Here is a 23,035-nt window from a genome sequence, read left to right on the forward strand (position 1 = left end):
TGCCTCCTCCCATGTCCCACCTGCAGCTGGCTGGGCATCCTCAGGTCCCCGATCACTTTAATAGAAAGCTAGTTCTCAGGCCTACCGGGCTGTGCATGGAGACTGGGTGTGGCCCCTGGTTTCTGTCCCCCACTGTGCTGGGCATGGCACCAGGCTTGCCCTGGGATTCTGAATGTATCTGCTCAGTGAGGCTGATCTGGGACCTTCCCAGGGCTGCTCAGTAAATCACAGTCACAGAAACATCTTACAAACCATTTTCCTCTCATTCATTAATATAAACTTCTCTCCTTTCTGCTCTTTTAAAAGATGATTGCACCTAGGTTAAAGGACCATTATTTTCCAGGGAGAAAGTCAGTTTACCAGCCAAGCAGTGAGTTTCGTTGTTGTTTTTTACCTCCCCATTGTTTGCCCTCACCTGGTCTGACCGGTGGCTGCTGCTTTTCCTAATTTTAAGGCCATGTCTCGTTTCCACGCAGTGAAGATTGCGTGCTAAGTCATTGCTATTTCTAAAATGTTGCTCTGCCCTTAGAATGGCCTTTATTTGTCACAGCCAGTGGGATCTCTGAGCCCATTTCTCTGCTGAGCTTGGGCTACAAAGATAGTCCTTAATAGTCCTTCTTTCCTCCTCCATGGGGTCTCGAAGGAGAGTCTTTGGCTTGCAGAAATACAGGCTTCTACTGTGACACTGGCATTTGTTTCTTGAAAAAGGAGGCGAGTCCAGCCTGTCTCCAGCTGAATGTTTCTGTTAGAAGTGATGGATCTTACCAGGAGAGGGGAGAGCTTCCTCCACAGCATGAGTCAGAGGAATGACAGCTGAATGGAAGAACACCTGAGCAGGCACCAGCCCTTCCTGACACCAGGCCGAGTCCCAGCACTGCACATGCTCTGCCTCTCCACTGAGGCCATATCAAGATGGAGTGCTCTGAGATTCTGGATTGAAATCCATCATGACCACTGAACTAAGAGTCAGGGAAACAGACTCCGGCATGCACTGCTGCAGAGAGGACAAAGCCATCCAGCCTCTGTGGGAGAGAAATGGACAAAAACTCCTGGGGTCACACATCGGCTGCCCCTGCCCTGCAGCAGCAGGCCCTGGGGACTACGCTAGGCATGCCCCAGCTCATGCACTGCCACATCGTTTTTGAGAGCTGTGTGTTGGAACCAGCCTTGGTCCCTATGGGAAGGATATTGGTGGGATATAACTCTCGTAGAGCCACCAGGCTGAAGTGCATGACATGCAGGAGGCCTGGGTCCATCCCCAGCCCCCAAATAAACAAATATAGTCAACTCGATGACTTTTTTTTTTTTTTTTTTGCAGTGGGGTAGGGTACTGGGGATTGAACTCAGGGACACTCGACCACTGAGTCACAGCCCCAGCCCTATTTTGTATTTTATTTAGAGACAGGATCTCACTGAGTTGCTTAGCACTGTGCTCTTGCTGGCTTTGAATTCACAATCCTCCTGTGCCAGCCTCCTGAGCTGCTGGAATTACAGGCGTGTGTCACCGCACCCAGCTTTGAGTGATTTTTAAGCAGAGTACTAAATACCCTTTTTGAAATCTTTTCTAGAACTGAAAAAATAAAAAGTAAAAAAGAAGAAGCAAAGAAATCTTAAACTTCACTTAGTAGATATGATGGGTTGAATTTGTCCCCTGAAAAGATATGTTCCAGTCCTCACCCTGCTACCTGTGAGTGTGATTTGATTTGGAAGTAGGGTCTTTGCTAATGTGATCAAGTTAAGATGAGGTCATACTGCATTCAGTGTCCATTGAGGGTATTCTTGTAAGAAGACGAGAATTGGGACAGAGCTCCCTGAAGACCTTGCCAGGGATTGGAATGATGCATGTGGCAAAGCCAAGAAGTGCCCAGGGTCATAGTGGCCACTGGATGCCAGGAGAGAGGCAGGGAGCAGACTCTCCCCCATGGCCTTCCCATGGAGCATGGCCTGCCAATGCCTTGCTTTGGACTCCTGGTCTCCAGAATTCTGAGAACTTTGTTACAGAATCCCTAAGAGACGAATACAATAGATTTGCTATTGGTTATGGAACAGGTAGAGTACTTTTGAAATTCTGCTGAAGTTTTAAAACAAATCAATATTCTATGATATATCTACTGTCAGAAAAGGAAGATGTCAATATGGAACAGGTAGAGTTAAGAAGGAAGGAACACTGTGCACTGGATGGACACACACACACACACACACACACACACACACACACACACCATTTCCTAGGTCTGTGCACTCCAGTGCCCCAGAAGCATTGATCTACCCGTAGTAACCAGCACACTCAGAACTCAACTGTTGGTTTCTAAATACCATTCTCCACCAAAAGGAGCTAGGGGTCCTTGGAAAAAAGGCTGATTCCACATTTGGGATACAGAATGTGGAAAAAGTAAATGAAGTACCTCGCTCGGTCAGAAAGGAAGTACTCAAAGCCAGGAGGAGCTACATCAAAGAGATGTCACAGTCAGCTTGGAGGGACTTTCACTGGCCACGTTTGTGGCAGTTTGTTAGAAGGAATATAACAGTGATGAATTACATGCCTCAAATTAAAACAACAACAACAACAACCACGAATCCATAGTGATGGACTCAAGTAACAAAATAAACGAGAAAACAAAGGAGTTTTTTTTCCTCAAAAGCAAATTAACTAAGATAACTAGAAAGAATGCCAGAACATCACTATTTTGCAATTCCTGGTGTAATTGTTGATGCAGGAAGGATCATTGTCTGATGTTAAAAGTCATTGGGTGAGGCGCTGGGTGTGGCTCAGTGGTAGAGCACTTATCTAGCACATGTGCCTCTGCACCACATAAAAATAAAGGTATTGTATCCATCTACAACTAAATAAAAAAATTTTTAAAAAGTCATTGGGTAAAAGTTCAACAGGAAAGAGGATATTTGCATGATACTAATAACTTATTTGCAGCAAAAGGCAAAATTGTACCTTTACTGCAGAGCAATCTGGCCACTTCTAAATTAACCAAATTATCAAATTTCATAAAAGGGAATTGTGAGCCAACCTCACATCAGTGTCTCATGTGGATGCGGTTTGGAGTATACAACACTTGGATGCATTTTGCTAAAAATGTTTGGCTTGAATCTAATCAAGCAAGGAGAATGCTCAGTTTAAAGGTTATACCGGGAGTAAAGGAACAAGTTGAATAGTCCACGAGAAAGTAGTGAGACCAGTCCATCCTGGGGCCAGTGCATGAGACCATAAACCTTTTCCCAAAAGTCAGGCATGGAAAAAAATGGAGGGTCCCTTTAGATGACAGGAATCTAAAGACAGCAAATCATCAAATGCAATGACTGACGACTGGTTAGACTTGATTCACAAAGCCCAGCTCTAAAGACCTTTTGAGGAAGATTGGGAGCCTTTGAATGTAGGTATAAGATTTATTATGGATGACTGTTGATTTTCTTAGGTGTGAGGTGGCACTTTAATTGTGTTGAGGGACTTTTTTTTTTTTTTTTTTTTTTGGTGGCAGGAATTGAACCCAGAGGTGCTTAACTACTGAGCCACATCCCCAGTCTTTTTTTATATTTCACTTAGAGACAGGATCTCATTGAGTTGCTTAGGGCCTCTCTAAGTTGCTGAGACTGGCTTCAAACTTAAATTCTCCTACCTCAGCCTCCTGAGTCATGGGGATTACAGGAGTGTGCCACCCTGCCCAGCCTGGGACATTCTTATTCTAAGCTGCATGCTAGAAATTTGGGAGTGAAGAATTATCTTGTCTGTGATTTACTTTCATAAAATTTAGGTAAAATAGAGGAAGGAGAAAGGGAAAAGAGAATCCAGATATGCAGTGGATTAGTAATCTTTGGAATCTAGATTGAGGGTATAGGAAAGTTCACTGCACTAGTCTTTCAATTTCTCTAAAAAAGTTTTTTTTCCTAAAACCTTGGTGAAAGTCTGGGTATATAGTCAATTGGTAGAGCACTTGCCCAGCATGTGTGAGGCCCTGGGTTCCATCCCCAGCAAAACACACACACACACACACACACACACACACACACACACACGAGTTGCAGGGGAGAAATAAAGTAGAGAAGTAGCACATTTGATTTAAAGGAATGTACTAAAAATCAAGTTCAAGTGCAGTGAGCTATAAAATGTTGGGGGTGGGTGGCACAGAGGCTGAGGGAAGGAGGACCTTTGCCAGTCGCCTTGCCGAGCTGGGGGCTTTAGGTGCTGGGATGGCTGGCCTGGGAGCCCCACAGAGGCATGGCTTTCCTCCCTTTTATTTGCGGCTCAATCCCAGCACCAGAACAAAGTGCAGGATCCCAGTGGGTGCTCAGTGAGCATTCATAGTCTGCCTCCAGCTGAGCACAGCTCAGTGCTAAACCTCACCGCCTGGTTTTCGTCTGGCAGGGTAGAGTTTTGGTGGAAGGTTGCTCTTCACCTACATCATGAAGTTGTGGAAGTCAAGCCCGTCTGCCCGGCGGTGTTCCTCCACCCCCTTCCCGGCATCCGTATTAGAGTTTCTTTTGGAAGTGCTAATTTGACAGCTGAAAATTGATGTCTTCTTTTATTCTGCATTTTTCTTTACAAGTGAAGTTGATTTTTCCCATACTCTTGTGAATGATCTATTCACGTTTCCTCCTGGTTTCGATTGTAGGATGTTTGTTTTCCCAGCTGACTTGTAACTGCAGTGAGCTGTGCTGTTTGTGTGAAAGTTTTGTACATGTGGAGATACACACTGAACATGGCCCACTTCCTTGGGAAGGAACCGATTTTGGAGGGATGCGTGAGTCCCAGCATCCATGATGGCTGATGGGAATTGAATGCAGCTGAGGGTCAGCTCTGCAGCAGCCACTGACCACCGAATTCCAGCCCAGTCTCCCCTGAGTATGGGGCGGGGTGCTGTAACTCTCCCTCTGCTGGCAAGACAGCAGAATTCGATTTTCCAGAAGAGGCAACCAAGGAGCAAAACCTCACTGGAGATGGAGCACACGCCTTGGGTCACGTGAACAGGGTGGGGGAGCAGAGGCGCCTGAGTTCTGAAAAGCTGCTGGGAATATGTGTCATTTCTGGAGGTCCTGTCACCATTGTCTGTCCCCTACCCCTGCCAGAGACGATTTGATCTGAAACCGTCACTGTCAAAACCAGACTCACCTGGTCTGTCAGTTCAGACTGTTTCTCGCTAACATGAGAGGGTCAGGCCCCAGCCACAGAGTTGGCGCTGTCCAGCTCTGAGGTTGCTGTACAGAGAGCCAAAGCCTCAGACTCAGGTGCTGATGATCCTACACGGGCACATTCTCCAAAGACTGTTGTCTTTGGGGGCATAACATCTTGTCTTCATAGTCTCTAAAAATTTTGTTTCATTGTCCTTCCCATCCTAGAGGCCTAGTAAATAATTTTTGAAAAATGAATGGCTAAATTACACATTTAAAATTGTAAACATCCATTTTCTTTGTTTAAAAATGCTCTTTGCTAATTTGGGGAATGGAAGTATTTCTTTAAGAATCTGGTAATTTTTAAGAGAAATTTCAGTAAGACCTTTCCTTGTTTCTGGGAGGCTGGATTTTAACCTTGGGGTGATGGGTCAGGCGCCCTTGAGATTCACGTGCAGTGATTCTTGAAGGAAGAGCTAGAAGGAGCAGTCAGGGAGGGAGCGGGAAGCAGGACAGGGTGGGGAGAAGGCCTAGCATGAACCACAGCCCAGGGTCCCCCCACTGTTTCAGTCAGGCAGCTGGGATTTGCTGCTGCCGGTCACTGCCTCAGGAGGGTACAGGGGGTGGAGGGCAGGTCACTCCCAGGCATGGGGACGGGAGAAAGGCGGGGATCGGGGTCTAGCATGGGATGTGCGAAAGTGGAATTATCTACTATTCCTAGTTTCTAAAATATTCCCAGTGTGTTGGTTACCTATTGCTGTGTAACAAGCACCCCCAAGACTTTGCAGCTTACACTGCCATTGATTCTGTCCTCTAGCTCCTGTGGGTCAGGGAGCCTGTGGTTGTCACTCCTTCCTGAGGTTGTGGTCAAGCTGCTGGCTCCACTTCTAAGCTCATGCATCTGCTTGCCCTCACCATGAGGGCCTTTCCCGGGGTTGCTGAGTGTCCCCACAACACGGAAAGACATGGAAGCTGCCAGAGCAGATGATCTGGCATGAGTTGATGCCACACCTGAAGGAAGGTGTGAATACTGGGCTGAGGGGCCATCAGGGGCCAACTTAAAGGTGAGCCACTACACGTTCCTTTAGCTTTTTGCCACAAAAGTGACAAAGACAACCATTTCCACTGTCCCATTTTATATTGGCACTCACCAGAGTGGATCCCAAAGTGGACAGATATTGAGACCTTTCTGACAAAGCTGCTGGTCCTTTCGATCTCTCCAGGGGGCCTTGAGCTGCTTGCAGAATACAGGCCTCACCCTAGGGACCTCCCGGGCTCCTTTGTAGATGCAAAGGTTCATTGCTATTCGACCCCAGCCTCCAGCCCGTCCTTCCTTCTGCTCACACACAGTTCTCAGCTGCCTGCCGTTCGAGGCGGGACAGCCTTCTCAGCATACACACCACTTTGCAACCTGGGAAGACCTGAATCTGGGCATTGTAATTAAACCTGGCTAAGAAGAGCTGCTATTCTTCCACACGGCAAGTCAAGATCTTAATTTAGAGGTTTTACAGCTGCATGACTGGCGTGTCAGGTTCAGGGCCAAGAGCACCAATTAAACACATCAGAGAAGGAAGTGGGGAGGGTTGCATGTGCTGCTGCTCTTGAGAGCCACCAGCATGCCGAGGGCCACATCTGTCACTCTTCTCTACAGCACACACCCCCTCTCCATTCCCCAGTTCATTGTTTAGGGGCAAAACAAGTTCTTCTCCCACAGGCCTTTGTTCTGCCTGAAGAACGTGCTCAGTGGTGCTGGTGTTGTCAACGAAACAGGGCAGCTTGAGTGGCAATTCTTTATGCCATTACTTTACACAGGCCAGTGACGTGATATCAAAATGCAGCTCAGGGAGACATTTCTGCCAGAGTCCAAAGAGTGGAGGGAAAATACAGATGTGGAGTCCCAGCACCCAGCCCTAGGACAGCGTGGTGCAGTGCAGGGGGACCCAGATTCTCCAAAGGACAGGTGGGCTGGGGTTTTCCAGTGGCCTTATCAGGGCTCTGTAGGAGGTAGAGCACTGGGGTTGAAGCCTCAGGCAAAGACTCCGCTTGCCAGCGCTTCTGCCTGATGATTAAGGTGGATCTTCAGAAATAAAGCCAGAATAAGGCCAATGAGGTCCGCAAATGTAAGCAAGAACTCCCAGGACAGAACCTGAGAACCATGTTCTTATAAGGGAGAGGCAAGCTGTCCAGTTCCAAAGGACACTTTTTACCATGCACCTGCCTTGTGCTAGGACTTATCAGCCTGCCGTCCACACGCTCTTCCATTGATTCTTCCGGGTACCCTGTAGAATACACTGACCAATATTTTTTTTTTTTTTTGTACTGGGGATTGAACCCAGGGGTGCTCAATCACTGAGCTACAATCCCCAGTTCTTTTTATATTTTATTTAGAGACAGGGTCTCACAGACTTTCTTAGGACCTTGCTAAGTTGCTGAGACTAGCTTTGAACTTGCAATTCTCCTGCCTCAGCCTCCCAAGACCCTGGGATTATAGGCGGGCATCACCGTACCTAGCCTAGGAATACCTCTGATGAAAGGCATTCACTTTATTTTCTTGAACACTGTTCTCCGGTCCCCTGTGGAAATAAGTGCTGGGATTCCCAGTGCTGATCTCCAGGAGCAGCTCAAACGTTTGAATAAAGGTATTGATTCCTCTCTTGATCACTGCTACAACTTTTAATATTCCTTCCATTCGTTTCATATCACTCTCTGCTTGGAAATGCTGTTATTCAAAACACAAAATTTGGGGGTCCCTGTTTCTTGACTCAATCACCTTACTGCTGGAAAGTCTTGGGAACGTGATCAATTGTCTTGATCAAACTGTGTTTGAAAAGTGATTGGTCTACTGCCTCTTGATATTATCCGAATAGCTTTGAGACAGCTATTCCTATACAACCAACTTGCTAAAAAGATAGGTCAAGTCAGAAGATGATTGACATGCATTTTTTTTTTTTTTTAAGTGTGAAGCACATTTGTTGCTAGCATTGACACCGGCCCCTTCATGAAGCTGAGGAAATGAGACCAAAGTCCTCAGTGTCCCCCCTACCTGCCTGGGGCATCTGCCCTGGGCCAGGCTCTCCCCCTGAAATCAGCCTGGGCTCTGGGACATAAGCCGATCCCTCCGCGGGGCATGATGGGACAGCTGAGACCCAGAAATACTGCCAAGCAGGTATGCACCAGAGCTGCACACTAAGGCCCAACGAGGCTCCTAGAAGGCTGGCTCTGTGGCCTGGGGGTTTCCTGGGAGACTGCCTGGGAGGTGGCTGCTGTCACCTCAGTCACCAAATAAGGACTCTTCTGATAGGAACCAGCGCTCAGAACAGCGCTCAATAAATGTCTGTCAAATGAGTGAACTCACGAACGAGTGGACGCCTCAAGTGGAAGAGGGACGCAGCTGCCCCAGACAGTGATCTCTGTTTCAGAGCAGCTGACTCCAAACTATCCGCTTCCCCTTGCTGTGTGGAGAGGAGAAAGGACAGACGGCCTGTGCAGCGACTTCACCTGCGGCCAGGGTCCAGCGCAACGCAGCTCGGGCTGTGGGTTGGCTGCATGGAGCCCTGGGGAGCTGGGCCCGGATCACAGCCTCAGCCTCAAGGTCGGCGCTTTCTTCTACCGCCTGGGACAGGGGGCTTCCAGCCAGGCCATTCATTTTTTCATCCGTCCATCCGCTGCCTTGGGCTGGGAACTCTGGGAGGAGTTTATGAGGTTGGACGGGGTTGTGAGGGTGGGGTCCTGATGTTGGCACAGTGGCTTCACAAGAGGAGAAAGAGAGGCCTGAGCTGGCAGGCTTGCTCTCTGTCACCGTGCAATGCCCCGCTGTGTCACGTGCAGCAGGAAGGTGCTCACCATGAGTGGCGCCACACCCTCTAGAACTGCAAGAGACAAATTCCTTTTCTTTTTAAAATACCCACTCTAGGCTTTGGGTTACCGCAATAGCAAGTGGACTGAGACGCGGTATGAATAGGACCCAAGCCCCACCCACTGGACCACACTGTCCAGGATCCACCCCCAGGACCCGGCTGAGCTCTTTCGGGTTTCCAAACTGAGAGAAACAGGTCCCCGTCTACAAACTCGACCTCCACGCCCTCCCCAGAGCCAGACTATTAGGGGAAATTTTCAAATTGAGACTTCAAAATAATTAGAAAAAGATATGACCAACATGATACAAAGCTGTGACAAAGAGAAGGAACAGAGTTGTCATTCATATCGTGCATGAAGTAGTAGTTTAAGAAAAACAGTTAAATTTGGTCTAAGTTAACCAAAATTAGATTACTGAAAAGTTAGTCATCATCAGTCAAGTAAGCAAAATCAAAGAGCACACAAAGGCTTGTCGTTAAAAAGAAATAAGAAACAAAATAACTTCCCCCCATTAGGGATTTAAATAGTAAGATAACATGAAACAAGACGGGGAAGATCTGGCTGAAGTGAAGCCAGAGGGCCCGAAGGTCACGGCGGTGACTCCTGGAAACTAAAACACAAGGGGACATTAAAAAGGCAACAGGATCAGGGAAAATGAGGGCGGACCTTCAGGGTGGAGGGAGGAGGCTGGAAGTTTAAAAGACCAACAGGTAAGGTGCACGAAGACCCGAAGCAGGGCCGAGCAAGCCCCTGTGGACGGCGAGCGAGCTAAGGACGGCGGCCAGTGCACCAATCCGCGGGCCGGCCTGGTCTGGCGTCCGCTCTTGCGCTGCCGCCACGGACTTCGCTACTGTTGTCGCTGTTGCTACTGTAAGTGACAAGGGGTGTGCGGTCCCCCCGGCAGGCTACCGGCGGACCCCTTCATGCCTCCCGAGCTCCTGAGCCTGTCTGGTCTCCGGCCGGCTTGGGTCTCTCAACAGCAGGGCAGCGCCCAGGTGAGGGTAGGTGTGGCTCAAGGGCCACGCCTGAGAGGGCCCCTTGCCCTGCATCCGACGTCCATGAGACCTTGTGGGGAGGGGGGAATGTACCCTTCAATTTCCAGAAGGGGAAGAAGCTCAGAAGTGCTGAAAATAAGATATAGCTGTCAAAAGTATATGAAATTAGCTGCATAAACTGTGAAACATAAGTCACAGTTATATTTGTTCTGAGACAGTGTAAAAATAGAAACAAATTCAGAAATTGAAGCTCCCAGCCTCCCTTCAGTCACTGTGTCCAAGGGGCCTGAGAGTCTTCTGAGTGCCAGTGCCTTTGCTCACAGTCCACAAGCTTGTGTGGGGGGGTCTGTGCAGGGACCTCAGGTAGCAGCTGGGTCGGGGTGGAGGCATGCCAGGGGAAAGTCACGTCACAAGGCACCCTTGGTGCCTTTGTTGGGAGGCACTAGGTCTTTTGTCTGGGCAGAGTAGGTGAAAAAAGCTTCTCACTAACCGGCAGCAGGCAGGCGGGTCCCTGAGTCAGGGGAGCTACATTCCTGCAGGAGCAGTCACCTGTTTTGGTGACATGTGACTTGGTTTTGTAAGACCCTTGTTCCCCACAGTCCTGGGTCATTCCTGGACCAGACTGTACAGGTGTGTCTTCAAAAAGTCAAAGGTCACAGCCTCTGCTTGGGAGTCTGCATGTATGCATGTGGCAATCATTTGCAAGGGTTGAGCACCTTTGGTGTATCTCAGGCGTGTGCCAGGTACCCAGGAGGGAAGAAAACCTGGCGCCGTCCTGCCCAAGGAGCCTGGAATCAATGCCCCTGGGGCCACTATGGTCAACAGTAAGAGCTGATGATTCTGCAACTTCTTGGATAAAGAGATGAGGCTATGGAGATCAGGATGAAGGGTCACTTTACTTGAGTTCCTGCTATTTATTTAATTTAATTTTATTTAATTTATTTATTTTTATTTTATTATTATTATTTTTTTTTTGCGGTACTGGGGATTGAACTCAGGGCTTTGTGCTTGAGAGGCAAGCACTCTACCAGCTGAGCTATCTCCCCAGCCCCCTGCTATTTATTTTATATATGTGTGTGTGTGTGTGTGTGTGTGTGTGTGTGTTTAATAAGCTTTAGTGGGCAGGAGATGTAGCTCAGTGGTAGAGGACTTGAGCAAGGCCCAGACTCAACCCCTAGCACAACAAAAATAAAATAAAATAATTAAGCTTTAAAAAACAAACAATAAAAATTAAACTTTTTACTGTGGAAAATTTTAAGCATATACCCAAGTCGCCAGAAAAGTATAATGAATTCCCCAAAGACTCACCACCCAGCTCCAACACCTCTCAACTCCTGGCCTTCATCTCCACTTCCACCCACTCCTTCCCTGGCTTGGATTATTTTGGAGCAAATGCCAGACATCATATCATTTTATCCAAAACATTCAGGATGTATCTCTAAAAGATGGAAGAGTTACATGTCTCTAAAACCCAGCTCTAATGCCACTAGCGCGCCCAGGGAAATCGACAAGGATTTCTCCACATCATTCGACGTCCAGTCATTCGATGTCCCTGGTCATCTTTGAACCTTTCCCACACAGGTTGCTTGTCTGTGAAAGGGTTCAAATAAGATTCATACACTGCAATCGCCCCATCTTTCTCTAATCTCTTTCAACTGCCTCCTCCCCCTTGTGGCTTTCCTTTGCAGTTTGTTCGATGAGAAACTGGGGCATAACTCCTGTTTGGATGGCATTTGCATGGAGCCACTTAACCCATGGCTCTCTCCTGCTCTCCTTATACTGGCAGTTGGCGCTGACGACTGGTTGGAGTCAGGCTGCATTTCCTCCGCTCCTCTCTTGCCCTGAATGGCTGTTCATGAACTAACCCCCAAGCAGCTTCCTTGAATAAGAGGCAGCCCCCAACTAGTTCAGTATTTGTCCCTGGTATTTACAGATCCTCTTACTGCAAGACTCTCATAATAATAACCCAAACAGACATTGGTGAACATCTGACCAGCTGCCCCCAGGGTAACTGCACATGCCATTTATACATTTCCACAGAAACACATACCGTGTTCAGCATGGACGTTGGTTCTCACCCTGCATCAGCAAAGATGCGCAGTCTTGGTGACATTAAAGGAATTCATGGCATTTTTTGAGTAGGATCTAGGGATAATAGTCACAATATCTGGCAACCAGTTAGAGCAGAGCTGTGCACCCTGAGGCTGCCCGCTGAGGACAGCCCTGATGTGACACTGAGTTTAGTGCAGGCTGACGGCCCCGGAGGGGTGGGAGAGAGCACCTGCAGCGCCCCCAGCCTGTTGCCAGGAAAGGAAGGCTGATGCTCACTCAGCTGACGCAGGAAAATTGCCCACACGAAATTTCATGATGTGACTTAGTTGTACACACTAAATATCAGGTTAGAAAAGCACATGTTGTTTTACTATGTGTGTAATATATTACATACAAATAAATATATATTAAATATTACATGTATTCAAATAAATTTGGTGCTTTCATGGCATGAGAGGATTTGGGGGATTAGAACCCTGATTCATGACATTGCACATACATAAATAAAGACCCAACTTATGACATCTCAACTTGACTAAGGGTCTCTGAGGAAGGAACAAGGCCAGTGCTGTGCTGGGGGTGAGGGATCCCTAGGTCTCTGGCCTTTGCCCCTGCAGCCAGGTTAACAGGGACACCTCCTTCTCATAGCCAGGAGTACCCTGGCCATGTCCCCATTGGCAGCCTGGGCTGTGGGAGCCCCTGGGGTCTCTGTGCTCATGGTCTGGCTGTCTCATTAGCTGTACAACCTTGGGCCATGTACTGAATTTTGTCAAGTCTTGGTTTTCTTTTCTGTGAATTGGGGATAATGAGGGTGCATATAACAAACGTCAGTCCCCACCCACCCTGCTCTTCCCCTGCAATCCTCTGTGCAGAGCTTCTTTCTACTGCCACTGTGCCTCTGTCCTGCCATCCTTCCTGGTAGCACTGTGACTCCCACTGCTTGATGGACTGTGGAAGAGGACTTGCAGAATGCCCCTGGGTGAGCTGCAGACTATTCTAGAACCTCTGAAAAGAGGTACTGACTACCCACCTTATATCAGCACCACCCAAGCTCCTAAACCTCTAGAGGGCTGGTTTCTACACCCACCTTGGGTCTCAAAGACCTCAATCCTTAATCTGCAGCCTCCACTCCCCACTCATTACCTCTGTCTGCTGCTTCTCCCCTCACCCAAGTACCCTTTGGCATTCTCCTGTGTGTGAGACCTGGACTCTACATAATGCCGGTTCTCCTTAATTCCCCCACATACTTCCTGCTGATGATGTGGATAGGCCCCTTTAATCCTGCCCCCTGTTCTTTTAGCTTATTGTTCTAGAGATAAACATCTGGCCCAAGGATGGCCAATTGGACTCTATTCCCTAGAAATTCTTTTTCTCTAACACAGATGAAAGGAAGCCCCTGCTCCCAGAGGGTGGGGGAGCAAGTTGAAAGGTCATACTGACAAAGGCTGCCATGAAGGTCACGTGCAAACTGACAGGCAGGAGAAGAAGCTGGTCTGAGATGTAGAAGAACAGAACAGGCCACCAGAGAAGCAAGGAGGAGTGGGCCAGTGACCCTGGAGAACAGGATAACGTGACTCTGCTTTCAATGCCCTTTCCATTCCTGTGAAGATGGGCTTCATCTCTTGCACTTGGAGTCTTTGAGAATTCAGCACTCTTACAGTATCCCTCTTTCACTTGAAAAAGTTTGAATGGGCTTCTGATGTTCACAATCAAAGCAAGCTTGACCAGGGAATAAGCCAAGGATGTCTGCTGTCACCATTTCTATTCAACATTGTAATGCAAGTCCTTGCTTGTGCAATATGGCAGGAAAAACAAATAGAAGGTATGAAGACTGGAAAGAAAGAAGTGAAATTGTGTTTACAGATGGCATGATGGTGTGCACAGAAATCCAAAAGGATGTACAAGCAATGAGAAGTAATAAGCAAGTTTATCATGATCATTGGATACCAGGTGAATGCGGAAAAATTAATTATATTTTTACCTATGACCAGTGTATTTTGCTCAAAAGCAATTCACAAATGAAATAACAAACATTGGCTTTGAAAATAGGATCAAAAAGTATAAACTACCTGGGAACAAATTTAATTAGAGTATGCATAAAATTTTTAAGCTAAAACCTACAAATCATTGCTTTGCTTTTAAAATAAGCAAATATATGGAAAGCTAGGATGTGTTCATAGGTTAAACAATTTAAAATGCCAGTATTTAAGTGTGAAAGATCCCCAGATTTGTCTATCTGAACAATAAAATTTCAACTGAAATTCTAGCAGACATTGGGGGGGGGGGTAGAATTGACACATTGATTCTAAAATGTATATGGAAATATAAGACTTAAAATAGTCAAAACTATCTTTAAAAAGAACAAAGTAGGAGGACTTACTCTACCAGACTTAAAGACTTTGCAAAAATTTACAGAATTTAAGACATTCTGGTGTTTGCATAAGGATAGATCATTAGATCAATGAAATAGAATCAAAGTCCAGAAACAGACCCACATATCTACAGTTAGGGAATTTTTTAAAAAGGCATCAATATAATTCATGGAGGGGGACAGAGATTCTTTAAATAAATGGTGCTGGGAGCCACTGGACATCCACATGGACCATAGGGACATGAATATGAGAGCTAAACACATAAAATCCTGTGGCCAAATATCAGTTAGATAACATAGAAAATGATAAACAATAAAAAAGATTGCTGTTAGTCTGCCTTAAAATCAAAGTTTTCTGCTTATTAAAAGATAAGCTATAGACTGGTAGAAAATATATTTGGAATATCTGACCAGGGATATATAAAAAACTATAAATTAAAAATAAAAAATGAATAATCAGCAAATAAACATGCAGTACAGTGAAGAAAATATTGGAAGGCCAGTGAGGAGGTGCTCGACATGGTGGTCACTGAGGACACACATTGGGACCACCGGAGAAACCACAATGTACAGCAAGGTGCAAGTACAGAGACCGCCGGTTCCAAGTGTGGCAGAGGAAGCAGAACAGGGATCTTTGATACCTCGCTGTGGGTGGGTGACAGAATACAACCATGTTTGGAAATTATTCGGCTACTTCTTTTTTAAAATATTTTTGGGTTGTCAATGGATCTTTTATTTTGTTTATTTATTTATATATGGTGCTGAGGATGGAACCCAGGGCCTCACACATGCCAGGCAAGCGCTCTACCACTGAGCCACAACTCCAGCCCTAATCTGACTATTTCTAATAAAGTTAAATATACACCTACCCTAAGACCCAGCAACTGCACTCCTGGGGATGTATTCCAGAAAAACGAAGGTGTACATCCACAAAAAGGCTCGTCTGGGATGTCATGGCAACTGCCCTCATGGCAGAGGAAGAGTGGAGGAATGCTTATTCTCTCCCATGGAATGAACTGGTGCCCAATTCTAGAATTGAAAATAAAGCCGACTAAGATTATTCTTTAAAAGGAAAGGAAGACAGCTGGAAACCGGCAATCCAGATATCCACTAGCACAAGCCAGGCATGGTGGCTCACACCTGTAATCCCAGCAGCTTGGGAGACGGAGGCAGGAGGACCATGAGTTCAAAACCAGCCTCAGCAACCTTGTAAGGCCTTAGGTAACTTAGTGAGATCCTGACTCAAAATAAAAAAACAAAGGGCTGGGAATGTGGCCCAGTGGTTAAGCACCCCTGGGCTCTATCCCCAGCACCAAAAAGAAAAACAAAAACAAAAGGATGGATGGATAAACAAATTGTGGTCTTACTTCTTAGCAATAAAAAAGAATAATCTGATCCACATGGACCTAAAAAATATTATGTTGGGCAAGATAAATCGGACACCACAGGGAACATGCTGTGTGATCCCATTTGCATGAAGTTTAAGAACCAATGCAACTAACGTGACAGTGTTGGAAGGCAGAGGATGGTCATGTCGGGGGGCCTGCGGGGCCTCCTGGGGCCAAGGGCGTGCACTGTACTTGGTTGATGGTCATATGTGCATATGGGTTTTTTATTTTCAACAGGAGTATGCATGCAAGCTGTGGATCCAAGATCTATACATTTAGTGTGACATAAAACGACATTTGATAAAGAAGTTAAAATGAGCTTTGGGAAGACACTAACATAGTGACAATCACAAGACCACAAGGTAGGACATTTGGAACTCTGCATGCAATAAGTGCTCGAGTCCCCTTCACTGTTACTGGTCTTGTGCCAGGTGGGCTTTTGTTGGCAGTGATGATGGTATTTTTTGGCCTGTTAGATTTAGATCATGAAACCTCCGTTGATAAGTGCAAAGCAAGCAGAGTCTATGATGGTTTGGGAAGGTGTCCCCCAAAGGCCCATGTATTAAAGGCTTGGTCCCCCACCGTTGGCACCGTTGGGAGTTGGTGGACCCTTCAAGAAGAGGGACCTAGTGGGAGTCTTCTGGTCACATGGGGGTGCGCCCTTAAAGGGGGTACAGGGACCCTGGCCCCTCCCCTTCCTCTATCCTTCAGGCAATTTTACTCTTCCATCTCTCAATGTATATAATATCTAAACTTTCTTTTGTGATGAAATTAAAAAATGGTTGCATGTTCCTGTGTGTGTGTGTGTGTGTGTGTGTGTGTGTTCTCATACTGGGGATTGAACCAGGTCCTCAAACGTGCAAAGCAAGGGTTTTCTTCCCCAGTACTGGGAATTGGACCCAGGGAGCTCCACTAGTGAGCTACGCCCAAGTCCTTTTTATTTTTTATCTTGAGAGAGGGTCTTGCTAAATTGCACAGGCTGGCCTTGAATTTTGGATCCTCCTGCCTCAGCCTCCTGACTAGCTGGGATTACAGATGAGCAACATTGCTCCTGGCCCTTTTTATTTTTAAATAAGGAAAGAAAGAAGTTACTTTTTGTTTTTTGACTTGAGCCATTGGTCTGTTAAAACGCGACCCCTCGCCGCCCCGCCGGGCTTCATGGCACTGATGCCTGCCGCATCGTGCGAACCGCCCTTCCTGGTGGCTTGCCATGGCTTACCTTTGTTTCTGGGCTCCCGGTCCCATCTGTCTTGGTATCCTCCAGAGAGGCTTTCTGCTCTGTGGAAGATTCAAGGTCAGGGGCTCATTTACAGACTTCCCATTTTCCTGTGAATCTGTGAAATTTGAGAAATGGAGCCAGTTAGAAAATACTCATCTCCCAACTCCAGGCGATTCCAAGAATAGGGCAACAGCGGCCTGGAAGGGAAGGTAAGGGCAGTGAGGAGGGTGGTTTCTCCTCTCACCCCTGAAGCAAACCTGGTAACATCTTTCAGGAAACCAAATCCAGAACCCTGGTGGTATCGTTTCCATCGGACAAATCCTCTACACCCTGAGGATCTTTTCACAGCTGATTTCATGATGTCTGGGTCCTTTCAACATAAACACTAAGTTCAGCTAGCTGCCTTCTCCTAGATTGTCACATCACCGCTGGGTGGGCCCGGGGGGCAATGCTGAAGGATGTTTTTGAAGGGCCCCCATTGAGCAGGGGAGTGTCCCGCACCTTCCAGAGCCGGGTCCCACATTGTGGACCCACAGCACGAGCCTTCTGGTCACACAGTGGCCCAGAGCAGCCTCAGCCCATTTTTGTCTGCTCTTAACAGTTCCTCGTCCTGTGTCCTTTCTCATCAGAGAGACGGAAAAGAGCATTTTCTCCTTGGATTTGGAGTCAGGCAATGCTGGGCCATCTAATGCCAGGGAGGAGAAAGGAGGACTTGATCTTGACAATAAAGCCATGCGTCTTATACTATGGGCTGGGCATCAGTGGTGCTGCTGGGGGTGGCAGGAGGTGAGGTGACCCTGTCGTGGTCAGCATTTCTGGCTGGGCTTGGAGCCGCCACAGACCCAAGGCTCTTTCCCATTGACCCTGTCATCTCAGACACAGCCCCACGCCCGGCTTTTCTCCCACTGCAGAAACCGCCCTGCCCCCAGCTTGCCAGGAACAATTTGTAAATCTACTCTTCCGACTATACATTTTATGAAATCTAAATCCAGATCAAGTATTTCTGATGAAAATTTGGCAAGTAAATTGAGAGGACTGGGATGTAAAATACCCAACAGATTTCAAAGGCAGCGTGGAAAAAGGATGTAGAGTATCTCATCGGTTAACTGCACAATGTGATGATAACATTTGGGATATGTTAGGTTACACAAAAAGCATTGTTAAAGTTAATTTCACCTGCTTCTTCATAATTTTTTAATGTGACCACTGGAAAAATTAAAATAAGCAACGTGCCTTGCATTAGATTTCTGTTGGACAGTGTTCTAGCCCACTTCTCTGTCTGCACACGTTTTGGGACTAGAGGATCTGAACTGCAGTGTAAGCTGAACCACTCACCAGCTATGATTTGGCTTTTGTTTTGTGTTGCTTTATTAATCTGCAAAGTGGGCGTGGCGAGATTGCCCTGGGAATGCCTGCCTAGCACAGCCCCTAGGGACTCCCCGTGCTCCACCCAGTTGGCTCCCCGCTGCCGCCTGTCTGTCCAGGTTCTTACTCATCCTTCAAGACTCTCCTAAAATGCCATCCTCTTGGGGGAACCTTTCCGGACCCCGACCAGAAAGGTCTCATTCTTCCCCTTCACCACTTTGGCATGAGGCTTGCAAAAAAGTGACATCATTCTATCACAGGTTCCTGAAGGCAGAGACTCCACCTTCCTCTGTGTGTGAGTAAGTTTTTAACTTTTGGTAGACATTTTCAAGCACACACAAAAGTTGAGGGGTGATTGGGTCCCAGTCACCAGCTCTGTGACTACAGGACTTGAGTAGTTGTGTTGCTCTCACTTCACTCCGTTCTGGACACAGGATTTTGTGAGTGTTTCTGGAAGATTCCAGCAAACACAAATTCTGCCGCCATCAAGCGGTGGGGCTGGCTTCCCCATCCCTCTTCGCCTGGGCTGGCCTTGGGGGCTGCTTTAACAAGGAGAATGTACTGTCAGTGGCCATGATGCTTGAGTGAAGCTGGAGGAGCCCTGCGGCTTCCCTGGCCTCTGAGAATCCTCTGCCGCGTGATAAGCCCCCGCCACATGCGGGAGGAAGAGACGCCAGCTGGGGCTGAGGCCCTCCTTGGGCCACTTGCTGGCCACAGAGAGCTGAGCCACCTTCCAGTCCTCCAGCCCCGGATGAGCCACGGGCTGACAGCAGAGGTCAGGAAATCAGGCCCAGACAGGGGAACCCCCGACCAACCCCAGAATCAAGAGAAACCATGGCACTGTTGTTTTATGGCTCTCTTTTGAGAGTAGCTTCACTCAAGGCAAAAGCTTCCTGATGTTCCCTAAAGGACAGCTTTGGATGCAGTAACGAAGCCCCTTGACCAGCAGGGTCACTGCCTCCCACACACGCCTGGCAGCAGCTGCCGTGCCCCAGGGGCCAGGAGACCATCTGCATGTGCAACCGCAGTGCTGCCCACCCAGCCCTGGTGGCAGATCACTAGGGAAGGGGTCTGCAGCCTTCACACACCCCGGGGTAAAGGTTTCTGGGCTTTGTTCTGCTCAAAAATATGTTTTGGGCAGACAAAATGTGCCAGGAACAGGTCTAAGAGGCTCAGGGGTCCTGGTGCTAAGAAGGCCCACGGTTTTAATCTCATTTGCTTTCAGGACAGCAGAAACTCTGATCCTCACAGTGACAGGGAGAAGACAGGAGAGAGTGTCACCCCTGAGGAAATTCCTCAGCGGGGTCTGATGCCCCCTCCTGAAAGGCATGAGCCACTGGGGAAGTTAGCCTGTTGGTCTTTAAGTAAAAGTCAGCCCGACTGTGTCATTGAGATCAAGGTTCTCCTAGTGAGACACGCCTTCATGTCTGGGAATCCACATTCTGCAGACAGAGACTTCAAAACGGCCACCTTGTTACGCCTGCCTCTGGAGATTCTCAGTGCCTTTTATCCTCCTTTCATTTCATGAGAACCTTCTAGCACTAATCACTCTAACGGGATGTGAAGGCACAGCTGTGACCTCTGTCCCTGGCACTGACCTGCCAGCTGGCTGGAGTTCTGCTCAGGGGCACCTCTGACCTTGGCTCTGCTTCTGTGTCTCACGGTGCGGTTGAAGATGGAGTTTCTCTGCAGGGGCATGTGGCGGCGGGGTTCTTTGTCCTGGCTCTCTGGCTCAGCGTGGGGCCTCTCCTCTTTTTCTGGAAGCAGCTCAGGTCTCACCTTGGCTGATTCCTTGTCAATCTTCCATGAATCAATTCCTGAGTTCTTCCAGGGCTTTTCCAAATCTTCCAGTTCTGTGGTCTCCATGGAAATAGAGCTAATGGCTTCTCAGCAGAACAATTGGAGCTTCCCAACCTCCCCAGACTTTGCTGGTTTTGAGGGCTTTAGAATAGAAAGAGAACAATTTTCAGTTAGTCGTTGGGCTAAATATTCCATTCAGAGTATGGAATCACACTCCCATTCTGATTTGATGAAATTTGGAATAATCTGCACATCCTGCCAACCACGTCTTTGTCAATGAAAATTGCAGCCTAACCGCTCTAATTTGGATACATTCATATATCATTTTATAATTGAGGCTTGTTTGTACTCTTTGAAGGATGCACTTTGGAGAAAATGCTTAAAGTGGTCCGTATAACTAACTTTCAAGTAAACATTTCCTAATTCTAGAGAAAAAGTGCATCAAAAACACGGGAAAGAGTGAGATAAGCCAATCTCCAAAAACTAAAGGACGAATGATCTCGCTGATAAGCGGATGAGGACATATAATAGGGTGTAGGAGGGGTTAGCGTTAGGGTTAGGGTTAGGGTTAGGGTTAGGGATAAGGAGGGTGGTAAGAATGGAGGAAGGAAGGACTGTATAGAGGGAAAAGAGGGATGGGAGGGGTGGGGGGAAGGGAAAAAATAACAGAATGAATCAAACGACATTGCCCTATGTAAATTTATGATTTTTAATAAAAAAAATGGAAAAAAATTTAAAAAAATAAATGAAGAGTATCTTGATGAAACTCTTTAAGTTATGGGACATCAAACCTTTCTTAGCAGGAGGCCTCACATTCCATTCAGGACCAGCTTACATGTGGTCTGAATGAGTATGCCAATGTCAACTGATATTAAGTGCTAGTAAAGCTCATTTTTGTTATTTAATAAAAATAAATAGAAAGTCCTTGAATCAATGTACATAAAAAGTAAAATTAAAGTCTTTCATCATTTCCGTATTTGACACAATAAAAAAAAAAAAAAAAAAAAAAACCCACGGGAAAGAACGCCAGGGCAGCATCGTGAGGGGACTTGCACACGTAGACTCAAGAGCCGCGACAAGGTGAGAGAGGCGTCAGCCAGGGACAGGTGTCACAATAGCGCCTTTAGAGATGAGCCCTGGGGACAAGCCTCCTGTGATCAGCTGGTAGCCAAGTCCATGATAGAGCCATGTAAGACAGCTGGGGGACCCTGAGGGCCCCCACCCCATGGCTGCCGCACAGGCTGGAGTTACACAATGTGCCTGTGTGGCCTCCTCCTGCCTCCAGGTCCCAAAGGCCTAGGTGTGTGGCCCTAACCTGGACTGTTTTGGCATTCGAGATAGATCATTCATTGTCATCATCGTGATCACCACCATTATCATTTTAGGCTGCATTTTTTTAAAAGGTCAAGATATGATTTATGCAGAGTAGAAGGAGCCCTGTCTAGTGTGCAGCTTTGTGAGTTTTGGCGCCAGTAAAGCTCATGGGCCCCACCCATCAAGTCCCAACCCCAGGGGGCTCTTGAGGGCTCCACTGCAGTTGACTGCCCCGCAGCCCAGCCCCTGAGGACCCCTGATCTGCGTAGGCTCCCTCCTGGTTGAACTCCTGATTCTCATGGGTGGAGGTGGGACTAAGCAGCAGGGGGCCTTTCAGCTGGGTGCGCTGCATTTTCTACTGGCTTGTTAAAGGCATTCTCTGCAGCGCCACGATGCATGGATCGCTGCCGGACGTACTTCCAAGGACCCTGGGCTGGTGACCAGGGGCCTCCAGCTGCCTGGAATCACAGCACTGGGCAAGTCAGCCCTGAGTTTCCTGTCTAGGACGCACGCAGCAGGTTGGGGTTCTTGGCGGCTCCTTTGTCTCTCAAGTGCAATGATCTAGGAAGGTTCGGAGCACCCTAGAGGACGCTGGTGGTATGACAAGAGCTGGCGGATTGATTTTAAGCCATCCAAGTCATTTTCTTTAAATGAGAAGGCTCTGAGCCCTGAGAAAATGTATCCCCAAATCTTACCATCTTTAAGAACTTTACACACACACACACAAAGAACTTGTAAAACTCCCTGGAAAATGACTCTAATCCTGCTTCAATTATCGGTTATTTCAGGCCAGTGTGCTCTAAGTCTGGAATTTTTTTTTTGTATGAGGGATTGAACTCAGGGTCACTCAACCACTGAGCCACATCCCCAGCCCTATTTTGTGTTTTATTTAGAGACAGGGTCTCACTGAATTGCTTAGTGCCTTGCTTTTGCTGAGGCTGGCTTTGAACTTGTGATCCTCCTGCCTCAGCCTCCCAGGCCTCTGGGATCACAGGTGTGCACCACCACACCGGGCCCTGGAATCATTTTGTAATTGCTTGGGTTCTGTGTCCATTAGACTTGGTGGCCCTTCATGCCACCCCATCTTAATGTTGCCCTCGACTTCCTCAGTGGCTGTGTCTTTCTGATCCAGAACTGACTTCGGGGTGGAGGTGCATGGGGGCAGCCTTCTTACTAGAAGTGACCAAGGGGCCAGGGGCGAGGGCATGCTTGCAGAGCACCCATCCAGCCATCCACTCAGCAGACCCTCAGTGACCACCAGCCCACATATGAACATGTGTGTTTTCTGTCAGTCGTGGTCCCTGGTCCGTCTGTTGGGCACCTGATAGCACTCTGTGAACCTTTGCTGTTCACAACAAAGAGTGGATGGACGGATGACCTTAGGCGAGCCCCATGGCCACCGCGTGAGGTCAATACCATCCTTAACCTTGCTTTACAGAGGGGAAGCTGCAGCCCCGGAGCTCTAGTTACATGCCCAGGATCACACCGCTGGTAATGGTGAGGTAGGGGTCACGCCCCATCTGCCTGACTCATTCTCTGGAAAATGTGGGCCAAAGAA

General features: G+C 47.5%; 1 protein-coding gene across 5 annotated transcripts in view; it reads right to left on the reverse strand.

The window, feature by feature from the left end:
- Positions 1-23,035, reverse strand: part of NGEF (neuronal guanine nucleotide exchange factor) — a 218,919-nt gene that overhangs the window by 41,360 nt on the left and 154,524 nt on the right. For 3 of the 5 annotated variants that reach the window (XM_079134858.1, XM_079134857.1, XM_079134859.1), the window contains exons 2-3: positions 19,962-20,304; positions 16,999-17,113 (exon numbers count right to left, since the gene is read on the reverse strand). In XM_079134858.1, the coding sequence (XP_078990984.1) occupies positions 16,999-17,113; positions 19,962-20,229 (383 nt within the window). In that variant the 5' untranslated portion in view covers positions 20,230-20,304. Of the gene's footprint in view, positions 1-765; positions 895-16,998; positions 17,114-19,961; positions 20,305-23,035 lie in introns of those variants that run through there. The other 2 variants (XM_079134861.1, XM_079134860.1) reach the window with 2 other exon arrangements.

This window comes from Sciurus vulgaris (genome assembly GCF_902686455.1).
Source record: "Sciurus vulgaris genome assembly, chromosome: 3".
NCBI lineage: Eukaryota > Metazoa > Chordata > Mammalia > Rodentia > Sciuridae > Sciurus > Sciurus vulgaris.